Raw genomic sequence first — 13,822 nt, forward strand, 5'->3', positions numbered from 1 at the left:
TACCCACCACTGCGACCTGTAAGCTCTCGTTGGTTGGCCCTCGCTTCATACTCGTCGCCAAACCCACTGGCTACAGGTTATCTACAAGTCTCTGCTAGGTAAAGCCCCGCCTTATCTCAACTCACTGGTCACCATAGCAGCACCCACTCATAGCACGCGCTCCAGCAGGTATATCTCACTGGTCACCCCCAAAGCCAATTCTTCCTTTGGTCATCTTTCCTTCCAGTTCTCTGCTGCCCATGACTGGAACAAACTGCAAAAATCTCTGAAGCTGGAGACTCACATCTCCCTCACTAGCTTTAAGCACTAGCTGTCAGAGCAGCTTACAGATCACTGCACCTGTACATAGATAGATGGGCTGTTTACAGATGTGCTGTTTACAGATGTACTATCTACCTACCTCATCCCCATACTGGTATTTTTATTTTTATTTTGCTCCTTTGCACCCCAGTATCTCTACCTGCACATTCATCTTCTGCCGATCTACCATTCCAGTGTTTAATTGCTATATTGTAATTACTTCTCCACCATGGCCTATTTATTTCCTTAACTTACCTCATTTGCACACACTGTATATAGACTTTTTATTTTATTTTGTTCTACTGTATTATTGACTGTATGTTTTGTTTATTCCATGTGTAACTCTGTGTTGTTGTATGTGTCGAATTGCTTCGCTTTATCTTGGCCAGGTCGCAGTTGCAAATGAGAACTTGAAATAAAAAAGAATGAAAAAGAGTGCACGTAGTCTCTGTCATAATAGTGGGAAAGTGTCACCCGATTCTACAACCACGCTCCGTTCAGAGGTTGGGTTTGGTACCGGCGGAGGAAGGCTGGCCATGATGTGCACGAGGGCAGACAATGGTTGCAATACGACTGTAATTAATCTCCTTGGCATCTCAGTGCATTGAGATTTGTGCCCAGGATGAGCGATGGCGTTTATTGGGCGGTGATTCGTGAGAGGAGTGAGTCGAGATGTCAATGTTCTCGGTTTTAATTTCTGACAGTGACTGTAAACATTGTTGGTATTTAGCGTCTCAATCACATCGCAGGAAGAAGTTCCCATGGGTCATTTGGCGACACGTTACAAAAACTAAAGAGAACTGCCTGTTAAAATGAAAACCTCTAAGGGATCAGATCCCGCTAGCGGGATCAAATTTGACAACATCTTGTGAAATTGGAGCGCGCCAAATTCAAGTTACAAAATCATAGTATTGAACATTCATGAACATACAAGTGTCTTAAATAATTTAAAAGCTTAACTTGTTAATCCAACCCCTTTGTCAGATTTCAGAACAGCGCCCCACATCAAAATACTTATTCAACCAGCACAGGCTTTACAAAAATCACAAATGGCGATAAAATAAATCACTTACCTTTTGAAGATCTTCCTCTGTTTGCAATCCCAAGGGTCCCAGATACACAATGAATGTTTGTTTTGTTCGATAAAGTCCTTCTTTATATCCAAAAAGTATGTTTAGTTGGCACCATTGATTTCAGTAATCCATTCCTTCAACATGCATAAAAAGAAATCCAAACATCTACCGGTAAACTTTGTCCAAACAAGTCAAACAATGTTTCTAATCAATCCTCAGGTACCCTAATATGTAAATTAATTATAATATTTCAGACGGAAAGAGCGGTGTTCAATAGAAAAGGGAAATAATGAATAGCGCGCCCTCATTCACGCATGCCAAAAGCCTACCTTTCCTGATGAGAACATCTTGGATAACCTACAACTACTTGTTCGTTTTTCAAGAAACAAGCCTGAAAACCTGTATAAAACTGTTGACATCTAGTGGAAGCCATAGGAAGCCATAGGAACTGCAATCTGGGAGCTATTTTGTATATCCCATAGGCTTGCATTGAAAAGGCCTGTGACCGCCAAAAAAAAAAAATTTCGGATGGATTTTCCTCAGGTTTTCAACAGTCAAATCAGTTCTGTTATACACACAGACATCATTTTAACAGTTTTCAAAACTTCTGCGTGTTTTCTATCCAATGCTACCAATTATATGCATATCCTATCCTCTGGGCCTGAGTAACAGACAGTTTACTTTGGGCACCTCAGTCAGCTGAAAATTCAGGATACTGCCCCCTAGCCTTAAGTTAATTTTAAGGAAGTCATTTAGCCATTCATTGTACTCATTGCAATCTGTAGAGTTGTTATTTTCTCCAGTTTTCTTGTGACATTCCTGGATTTCTCATTATATTAATAAAGAGTGATTAATCAACAAATACGATAGTCAGTTGAAAAAAGGTTAAGGGTACAAGACTATGTACATACTGAACATTGCTGTTGGCAAAATCACAAAATATCCCATCAAGCCAAGCGGGTAAAGCTTCCCGTTGTCACAGTTCCGAGACCAGTCAGAAACACCCAGCTAACCCTACGCTAATGGCGCCGTTGGATCTCAAAACTGAACTTGGATCCGCGTTAAGTAGCAATGATATCCTTCTCCACCGTCGTCTTACGACAGATATCTCGAACCAGTCATGACTTTAATAAAACAATACATCATTTCAGTTGCTTTCCAGCGAATGTCTTAGTTACATGTTTATATAACTAACAAATTAGTTTTGAAGTTGAGGGTGCAGTATTTATGAAGATTCGCAATGAGGATGAAAACAAGCATACTTCAGCTAGCCAGCTAGTTTAGCCCAGTAGCGGTGCGTGAGTAAAATCCCTTGGGAAGCCAATCCAGGAAAAAAAGGACTAATTGTGTTGTTTGCTCTATAACCTGTTAGTTCATATGCCTTGCTACTGTGATATATAGTGTGATATGTAGGCCTAATGCCGAGACAATAAGACAGTGGCAGAAATACATTTAACCACACCTTTGTTTCATCACAAAAACGAGAGCGACAAAGCATATTACATGTAACAAACAGTTACATCAGTGGAGGCCGTTGAGGGGAAGACAGCTCATAATAATGGCTGGAACGGAGTGAACTTGCAACATTTCGGTTACTAGCCCAACGCTCTAACCACTAGGCTACCCTGCCACCCGAGGGTAGCATGACCTACAGCATGATCAAGGAAGTTAATGTTTCCGTCATTTTCGGATTACTAAACAACTATTGATTTAGAACCACAGACTTACCACAAGTTGAAAAGAAAACAGGAGCTGCTTCCACTATTCCAGCACCATTTCAACTTTAACATTTCAGTATCATCAAATCACCCATGCTTAGTCTAATACAGTGACAACTAAAAGATACCAAAAACAATTTATTCCAATCAACGTAAGCTAAATATGATGTGACTGTCTATAGTATTGATTACTGTGTGTGTGTGTGTGTGTGTGTGTGTGTGAAGTAGAAAAAACATGGCTCACCCTACTTGTAGCGAAACGGTCAATGACATCCTTCATGTTGATGAAACGGTCAATAACATCCTTCATGTTGATGAAACGGTCAATAACATCCTTCATGTTGATGAAAAGGTCAATGACATCCTTCATGTTGATGAAACGGTCAATAACATCCTTCATGTTGATGAAACGGTCAATGACATCCTTCATGTTGATGAAACGGTCAATAACATCCTTCATGTTGATGAAACGGTCAATGACATCCTTCATGTTGATGAAACGGTCAATAACATCCTTCATGTTGATGAAACGGTCAATGACATCCTTCATGTTGATGAAACGGTCAATAACATCCTTCATGTTGATGAAACGGTCAATGACTGTCATACAGTAGACCTAAACACTTTTCCTTTTTGTTGTCCTAGGCTACCTGGCTAAAATGTTTGCTCGCTAGCCTAACTTACTGTCAAGGGCAACGATGCGCCAGGCCAGTTTATATTAACCTACTACATCTAGCTACATATTGAACTTCCATCCTCTCAGGCCAGGGGCACAATGTATGAATGTATGTTTGGATTAGAATCGTCATTGTAATCATTGGCCAGTATGGAGATTTAAGTAAAACCTGCCCAAATCTCCATCAATGGATAACTTAGGAACGAGGCGATTTTAGCTAGCTAGCTAGCCACTGGAGAACAACGACACTACACGATGCAACAATTCAAGTTTCTGTAAATTATGTTTTGCTTTTGATGTGATTGGTGTGAAGCCAAATACAAACAGGCTTTTGTTTTGGTATGCCAGGACCATTCACAGTTGAGCTCACACAGTTTAGCTCAGCGCTGATTGCCTATTATTTTATTTGGTATCAAGGGAGGCCAAATGCTTGCTGGCTTTCCTTACATTCAATGCTATGGGCAGCAACAATGTCATACCCTTTTTGGCCAGACAGCATCAGATGGGCTACACATACTGAGACAGAGGAGATATATTTTGCTCACTTGGATGCTTTCTCCATTGAGATACAAGGAAAATTATGAAACACAGAGACAAAATAAATTATTGTATATGTTTTTGTCTTTTTGGGGGGGAAGCCTGGTTTCCTTGGCATCCATGAATAGTGAAGGCCACTGAGGGGAGAACAGCTCATAATAATGGCTGGAACGGAACCAATGGAATGGCATCAAACACATGGAAACCATTTGTTTGATGTATTTGATACCATTCCACCTATTATGCTCCAGTCATTAACATGAGCCCGTCCTCTCCAATTAAGGTGCCACCAACCTCGTGTGATGAATACCTGCCACTGGTTTAGCCAGGGAAACCAGTTCTTATTATACCTCGGCAGGAAAACCGGGGACAACTAGCTTGGGCCAAGTGCGTGTTTATGCCATCCCACTCATTCCGCTTCAGTCATTAACATGAGACAGTTCTCCCCAATTAAGGTGCCACCAACCTCATGCGATGAATACACACCACTGGTTTAGCCAGGGAAACCCGTTCTTACTATACCTAAGTGGGGAAACCAGCTCGGGCCACAAGACTAATTCAGGAGACCTTTTGTTATATGGCCTTATATCAGGAGCTGGTGGCGAAAAGTTTGATTAAAAAATTCAGAGACTGAAACAAATACATCAGATTACTTATTTATAGTAAGTATAGTAAATCAATATACAATCCCGAAATCAGCTGTAATTGTCAATAGTAAAACACAGGTTAAAATGATGTTTGAGTGAACTCTGAACACAGAAAATGAATGGTGAATTCGACTGGACACAGTAGACTCCTCCTCGTATTTATTTACACATTTTGGCGTGGTGTCATTGAAAAATGGAACAACTGAAGAAAGACGTGAAATTTAATCCATCAACAACAGCCAATTTCTTTTCACGGGTGTTTTTCTGGTAAGTACTTGTTTACAGTTAACACTGTAGCTCGATCTTTTAAAAGTAGCTAGTTAGTAATATGGCTGGCTATTAAGGGTGCGTTCGTAAATTCGCTCTGGCTATTTACTCACAATTTCAGAGCACTCTTGTCTGAGTGTGCCAGAGTTCAGAACAACTGAGGAATTTACGAACGCTCAACACCGGTTGACTATGGCTGGTGTCAGTAAACGTAGGCCAAAAAAAACGTGATTAAATTGTTGCCAGTAGCACAGTCACCAATGATATGGGTAACATAAAAACAGCCTAACCAGCTCTGCTAGGGCGAGTAAAATGGTCAGAGGTCTCTTCTTATTTGGGTCTGGAAGTAGCTGTAATGTAGTGAACATTATGCCACAATCCAGTCCGTGTATTCGTACTGTGGGATTCCAGTTCCATGTTTTACAGGAGCCAGACAGTAGGAGTGATATGCCATGTAAACTATAATGCCAGCACATTTTGGAGTAAAGTTAAACTAAAGTATATGAACGCCCGGACATCCGTTCTTTTAAACATAAGACATCTAAACAACTGTGGATGTTACAATTGGCGACGAGTGAAACGCACAAGAGGCGAATGCAATTTACAAGACGAACTACGTGCCTGTGTGAGTAAACGCAGATAGCAACAACAGCCTAGTTAACATTGTACATTACAATACCATGATGTGCACACAGAACCCAGTTCAGTCGGCTCGAGGTCGAAAAAATGGATCAACAGATTCAACAATTTTCTAGTGGCATTAGACATCGCGGATAACATACAGAAAAGGGCATTACTGTTACACTATGACGGGTCGGATGTGTACGATATATTTGACACATTGCAAGATACCGCAGCAGCTGATTGCTATGACACAGCTGTAGCCCAGCTCATTGCATATTTCTGTCCAAAAGTCAACACAGAATATGAAACCTACGTTCTGACAAAATGAAAACGAAACCATGGATGCTTACCACACAAGATTGGGGCAATTAGCATACATATGCGAGTTTGCGAACGTTGATATGGAAATCAAGTCACAGATAATACTAAGCTGCAGTTCCGCGCGCCTCCGCTTGATGGCGCTAAAGGATGGTACAATGGCTCTCCAACAGCTACTTGATGCAGGCAGGGCACAAGAAATGTCGGATAAACAAGCTGCAGGCATTGACAATGCTCAATCAAAATCACAAAAATTACTTTCAGTGCGCACTGTACAAAATAAAAAACATTACAAAAGCCAGGGCTATGAAAGTGACAAACATCAAAACAGAACATGCAATAACTGTGGGCAGAAATTCCCACATGATGGAAGACAAACAAACTGCCCTGCAGGGGGGGAAAGATGTGAAGAATGTGCCACGTGATGGAAGACAAACAAACTGCCCTGCAGGGGGGGAAAGATGTGAAGAATGTGGAAAGTTGAATCACTTTCAAAAATGTTGTAGATCAAACCAGAGTCCACTCCTCCATTTGCTGATAAACTAACCCAATGGCGTCCGAAACGTAACATAAAGTGCAGTCACATGATGACAAGACAGAAAAACAAAACACCTCACCAAGCTTGGATGATTATGTGTCTGTTGTGTGTACACTACACAAACTGTCGCAACCACACATCCAAGTTACCATTATGAACACAACTGTGGATGTTATTAGTGATTTGGGAGCAAGTGTTAGCCTGTTTTTTTTTCTTTCATCAACAACGTTAAGGCAAACATCTTTGCTTATGGCTCATCTGAACCATTTCCACAGAAGAAAATTCACAGCACCAGTCCTCTCCAAGACTAAGACGGTGGATACCACTTTCTATGTAATCAAAGGTGACTCTGGTTCACTACTTAGCTGTCAGACAGCAACAGACCTTGGACTTCTGAAAATAATCAACCCACTATCCACCCCAACTGAACCAGCTGATGATTAATTCATAAGCCAGTTTACCAATGAATACCAGGACCTCTTCCAAGGTATCGGACAACTGACTTTCAAGTGAAGCTGCACATTGATGACACAGTGCAACCAAAGGAGGATTCCTTTTCACATGAGCGAAAAAGTTCAACAAGAGCTTGACACACTTAAAAGCCAAGACATTGAAAAAAATCAGCAGGCCAACGCCATGGGTAGCCCCTATAGTGGTCACACCAAAACCCAAGACGCCTGATAAAGTTTGTCTGTGTCGACATGCACCTTCTGAACACAGCAATTCAACGTGAACGACACATCACACCAACGGTTGACGACCTGATCCATGATCTGAATGGAGCAGTGGTGTTCTCCAAGCTAGATCTTAATGCTGGATACCACCAGCTTGAGTTACATCCAGACTCACAACCTTCACTACACATACTGGCCTTTTGAGATACACCAGACTGAACTCTGGCCTAAATTCAGCTGCCGCGGTGTTTCAAAATGCAATACATACAGCAAGTGCTGCAAGGCATTCCCAGATCTCAAGATGAACACACAGAGTCTTAAAGCTGTGTTTCAGAGATTGCGAAAGATCTCACGCGGAACAAAGAAAAATGTGAATGCAGCAAAACGACACGAGTGTTAACAGCCATGTTTTCTCTGAGAAAGGCATTTCAGAGGATCCAAAGAAAATCAAAGCCATATAGAATCTGCCAGCACCTCAAAATGCCTCGGAAGTTCGCAGTCATCTGGGTATGAGGCAATACTGTTAACTGTTCATACCAGACTTTGCAACAACCGCACAGCCTCTTTGTGAGCTCACAAGAAAAGATCACACCTTGTCATGGGGACCACAGCACCAGTCTGCGATGGAAAAAATGAAGAAGCTGTCTGATGCAGCACAAGACGACAGCCTACTTTGACCCAGCCAAGAGGTTGACACTGTTAGTTGACGCCAGCCCAGTTGGTTTAGGTGCCATACCATGTCGAAACAACCCTACAAGTGATAGACGCCCATATCATTGACTATACCTGCCGAGCGCTCTGAGGTTGAACAGCGCTACTCACAAACCGAGAGAGAAGTTCTGGTGATCATCTGGGCATTCAAACACTTTCACTTGTATCTCTATGGAGCTCACTTCATAGACCATAAACCACTAGAGCTTATCTTCAACACCCACACCCCCAGCATGACTTGAGTGATGGAGACTGAGACTACAACCATACAGCTACACTGTTAAGTACAAAGCCAGTAAAGACAACCCTGCCGAGTACATGTCAAGACATCCCATCGCAGGAGAAACCCCACAAAGAACCTCTCGCATGGCAGAGGAATATGTGAACTTTTATCATTGACAACACAGTTCCCAAAGCGATGACTCTAGAAGAGGTGCAAGAAGTAACAAAGATACTCAGCTCTACAGAAGGTGATGTGCCTATTTTCCACAGGAACCTGGCAAGATTCACCATGTGACACACAAGAAGCTGATTTCCAAACATTAAAAGCACTCTTTCGCATGAGACATGAACTAACTAATCAACGCACCAGCAAATGTCATCCTGAGAGGAACACGGCTCGTTCTTCCAATCTCTCTCCAAAAAAAGCAATCAATCTAGGACATCCTAGGTATTGTGAAAACAAAACACCTACTGAGAGAGAAGGTGTGGTTTCCAGGCATAGATGACATGGTGGAAAAAAGCAATTCAGCACTGCATTCCATGTCAAGCTGCCACTGTAGAAAATCATATGGAACCACTGTCTATGTCGAAACTACCAAAAGGTCCATGACTAGAAGTATCAGTCGATTTCTGCGGGCCTTTCCCATCGGGTGACTACCTACTTGTAGTTGTTGACGATTACTCAAGGTATCCGGAAGTTGAAATCGTTAGGTCCACATCAGCCACTTCTGTCCTTCCCAAGCTTGACAAAGTTTTCTCCTACTTTGGAGTACCCAAGATTGTCTGTTTTTACAATGGACCTCCTTTCAATTGATAGTCCTTCACAGATTTCAGCCACTACCTTGGATTTAAACCTAGAAAGATAACATCTTACTGGCCCGAGAGCTAAATCCGAAGCGAAACGCTTCATGAGAACACAAGAAAACTGTCACAGCGACAAACTCTGAAGGAAGACCTTGGAAACAACATCTCTACAGTTTTCAGGGGAAACTACTGCGCAAACCCTCACGGAACTGAAAACTTGTCCACAGGACGCTGAACAACCAGATGAAAACCCAGATCCAAACCCTCGATACCCTATGAGAACCAATGGAAGACCTTCAAGATCTCATTGAAGAGATGTAATTAATCAAGTTCAAAAACTGTGAAATAGTTAACCTTAATGTTATATCCCAAATGAATTTTATACCGACCAGTAGTGATAACTTAAGTTTCTTTATTTTGAAATAAGGGAGGGATGTAACGTAGTGAACATGTCATAATCCAGCCCGTGTATTCGTACTGTGGGGTTCGATGTTTTACAGTAGCCAGACAGTAGGAGTGAAATGCCATGTGAACTATAATGCCAGCAAATTTAGGAGTAAAGTTAAACTGAAGAATACGAACGCCCTGACAGTCCTTATAAACACAAGATCGCTAAACAACTTTGGATGTTGCAGTAGCTAGCTAGCAAGCTAGCCAACGCGTTAGCCAGCTAACTTGGGTGTTTGACGGCCGATGTGAGGTCAGAACGCTCGGATGAACCCTATGCCTCGGTCAAAGCGTCCAGTCTGCGCTCTGAAGCCCCCGAAAGCTAAACACTGAGTTTACGAGAGCACTCTGGCACTCCAGATTGAATTTACGAACACAACCTATACGTTATATGGAAAATAATTTACAATGTAGAAAGTGTGTATGGAGCCAGATACAGTTGAAGTTTACATACATTTAGGTTGGAGTCATTAAAACTTGTTTTTCAACCACTCCAGAAATGTCTTGTTAACAAACTATAGTTTTAGCAAGTCGGTTAGGACATTTACTTTGTGCATGACAAGTCATTTTTCCAACAATTGTTTACAGACAGATTATTTCACTTATAATTCACTGTATCACAATTCCAGTGGGTCAGAAGTTTACATACACTATGTTGACTTTGCCTTTAAACAGCTTGGAAAATTCCAGCTAATTATGTCATGGCTTTAGAAGCTTCTGAAAGTCTAATTTACAGCATTTGAGTCAATTGCAGTTGTAACTGTGGATGTATTTCAAGGCCTACCTTCAGCATTGGGAGCAATTTCCAAATGCCTGAAGGTACCACATTCATCTGTACAAACAATAGTATGCAAGTATAAACACCATGGGACTACGCAGCCATCATACCGCTCAGGAAGGAGATGTGTTTTGTCTCCTAGAGATTAATGTTCTTTGGTGCGAAAAGTGCAAATCAATCCCAGAACAACAACAAAGGACCTTGTGAAGATGCTGGAGGAAACGGGTACAAAAGTATCTATATCCACCGTAAACGAGTCCTATATCGACATTACCTGAAAGGCCGCTCAGCAAGGAAGAAGCCACTGCTCCAAAACCGCCATAAAAAAAATCCAGACTACGGCTTGCAACTGCACATGGGGACAAAGATCGTACTTTTTGGAGAAATGTCCTCTAGTCTGATGAATCAAAAATGGAACTGTTTGGCCATAATGACCATCGTTATGTTTGGAGGAAAAAGGGGGAGGCTTGCAAACTGAAGACCACCATCCCAACCCTGAAGCACAGGGTTTGCACCATCATGTTGTTGGATTTTATGTGGATATATTTAAGCAATATCTCAAGACATCAGACAGGAAGTTTAAGCTTGGTCCCAAATGGGTCTTCCAAATGGACAATGACCCCAAGCATACTTCCAAAGTTGTGGCAAAATAGCTTAAGGACAACGAAGTCAAAGTATTGGAGTGGCCATCACAAAGCCCTGACCTCAATCCTATATAAAATTTGTGGGCAGAACGGAAAAAGCGTGTGTGAGCAAGGAGGCCTACAAACCTGACTCAGTTACACTAGCTCTGTCAGGAGGAATGGGCCACAATTCACCCAACATATTGTGGGAAGCTTGTGGAAGGCTACCTGAAACATCCTAACTGACCTAAAACAGGGAATTTTTACTAGGATTAAATGTCAGGAATTGTGAAAAACTGAGTTTAAATGTATTTGGCTAAGGTGTATGTAAACTTCCGACTTCAACTGTACCTGCCAAAAGGTTGATCGTTCACTACTGTTCAAAAGTTTGGGGTCACTTAGAAATGTCCTGGTTTTTAAAAGAAAAGCACTTTTTTTTTTTCATTTTAAAATAACTTTGAATTGATCAGAAATACAGTGTAGACATTTAATGTTGTAAATGACTATTGTAGCTGGAAACTGCTTTATTAAAAATAATAATAATGGAATATCTATATAGGCCCGTTATCAGCAACCATTACTCCTGTGTTCCAATGGCACATTGTGTTAGCTAATTCAAGTTTATAATTTTAAAAGGTTAATTGGTCATTAGAAAGCCCTTTTGCAAATATGTTAGCACATTAAACTGTTGTCCTGATTTAAAGAAGCAATACAACTGGCCTTCTTCAGACCTTCTTCAGACTAGTGGAGCATCAGCATTTGTGGGTTCGATTACAGGCCCAAAATTGCCAGAAACAAATAACTTTCTTCTGAAACTCGTCAGTCTATTCTTGTTCTGAGAAATGAAAGCTATTCCATGCAAGAAATTGCCAAGAAACTGTTGATCTCTTACCCGCAAAGCACCAGTCTCAACATCAACAGTGAAGAGACTACTCCGGGATGCTGGCCTTCTAGGCAGATTATCTGTCCAGTGTCTGTGTTTTTTATCTTTTCTTTTTATTGGCCAGTCTGAGATATGGCTTTTTCTTTGCAACTCTGCCTAGAAGGCCAGCATCCCGGAGTCGCCTCTTCACTGCTGACGTTGAGATGGGTGTTTTGCGGGTACTATTTAATGAAGCTGACGTACAATAATCCCTTTCAGAGATTTGGCAGTTTCATCTCAACAACGAAAATAGCGTACGCCAAATGGCATGTGAGGAGTGCTACCCGAACAAGCATTACACAGTTATGTTATGTACTTTTAACGAAGTCGGGGAAACCGGAAAGAGGTGTCTGGCTCGTTTTTCAAGTTAAGTCTCCATTGTCTATTACTCCTCAGTTGAGTTTACATTTAGGTAGCTAATGTAAAGGATTTGTTTGCCAGAGCAAGTCTAGACAGCACTAGCTGTATTATGCCGACAACAGTGAAGTTTCAGTCAGCCAGGTGTATCTCTACAGCATGGGCATACCTCTGGGTGAAGTGGACATCCCCATGCATGCACCTTATCAACATATGAATAATTCAGTATTGCACCATCCCGTTCTCTGGGCTTTGTCTGTAATCATAACCAGTAGTGCACATAACCAGTAGTGCACATAACCAGTAGGGCTCTCCACTAGTATTGTTTATGCTCTTAGATGTGATTTTTTTTAAATGAAAGACTAACCTTTTAATTGAAATAAAAAATGAATTATCATAAAACATATTGTTTAATTCTCTTGTTTAATTAAGAGTTTTGGCAAGGAGAATGTCTTTGTTCTCCATAGGCGCTCTCCCTCCATACTGGGAGTTTCCACCAGGAATTTATGACCGTTGTAAAACCTGATGTGCGAGAGGGAGGGAGCCACGATATACACCCAAAAGAGCCACGTCGTGACACAACATTGTTTTTGAGTGTTTAATCCTGATTTCTGCCGACAGACATGATAGGCTACATATGTTTTATTATTAAGTTATTGACCGTTCTGTGTACGTTCCCTAGTGGCCAATTTCAAAGCTGCTCAACTTGTGTTGAGGCAACCCTCAGATAAACATCATCTCGGATAAGTGATCATACCTTCTGTAAAATGAAGAGTTAATGTGTTGATATATGCACATTATAGCATATTTCATGGGCATTAATTACTATTTCTTACCAATTGATAATTATTTTTTTCATGCTAGCAGTCGTGCCTGCATGTCACAGTCACACAGTAGCAACATATCTTGCTGATCTACAACAAAATAATATGCATTTTGTCTTATTTTACTGTTAAATGAACCTTGCATTGTTATACAGTGCCTTGAATGTATTCAAATCCCTCGACTCTTTCCATATTTTGCTACGTTACAGCCTTACTTTGAAATGGATCAAATAAAGCATTCCACAGCAATCTACCCACAATACCCCATAATGACAAAGTGAAAACAAGTTGAGTAATTTTGACTAATTTCTTAAAAATAAGACATCAACACCTGATTTACATACAGTTGAAGTCGGAAGTTTACATACACCTTAGCCAAATGCATTTAAACTCAGTTTTTCACAATTCCTGACATTTAATCATAGTAAAAATTCCCTATTTTAGGTCAGTTAGGGTCACCACTTTATTTTAAGAATGTGAAATGTCAGAATAATAGTTGCGAGTGATTTACAGTGCCTTGCGAAAGTATTCGGCCCCCTTGAACTTTGTGACCTTTTGCCACATTTCAGGCTTCAAACATAAAGATATAAAACTGTATTTTTTTGTGAAGAATCAACAAGAAGTGGGACACAATCATGAAGTGGAACGACATTTATTGGATATTTCAAACTTTTTTAACAAATCAAAAACTGAAAAATTGGGCGTGCAAAATTATTCAGCCCCCTTAAGTTAATACTTTGTAGCGCCACCTTTTGCTGCGAT

General features: G+C 40.9%; 1 protein-coding gene across 3 annotated transcripts in view; it reads left to right on the forward strand.

Moving 5' to 3' along the window:
* The first annotated feature begins 4,530 nt into the window (after nucleotides 1-4,530).
* LOC110528799 (multidrug resistance-associated protein 4) overlaps nucleotides 4,531-13,822 on the forward strand; it is a 43,368-nt gene continuing 34,076 nt past the window's right edge. The window contains exon 1 of one of the 3 annotated variants that reach the window (XM_036982832.1): nucleotides 4,531-5,218. In XM_036982832.1, coding sequence (XP_036838727.1) covers nucleotides 5,145-5,218 — 74 coding nt within the window. In that variant the 5' untranslated portion in view covers nucleotides 4,531-5,144. Of the gene's footprint in view, nucleotides 5,219-5,252; nucleotides 5,844-13,822 lie in introns of those variants that run through there. The other 2 variants (XM_036982830.1, XM_036982831.1) reach the window with 2 other exon arrangements.

The sequence above is a fragment of the Oncorhynchus mykiss genome, chromosome 7 (assembly GCF_013265735.2).
Source record: "Oncorhynchus mykiss isolate Arlee chromosome 7, USDA_OmykA_1.1, whole genome shotgun sequence".
Lineage (NCBI taxonomy): Eukaryota > Metazoa > Chordata > Actinopteri > Salmoniformes > Salmonidae > Oncorhynchus > Oncorhynchus mykiss.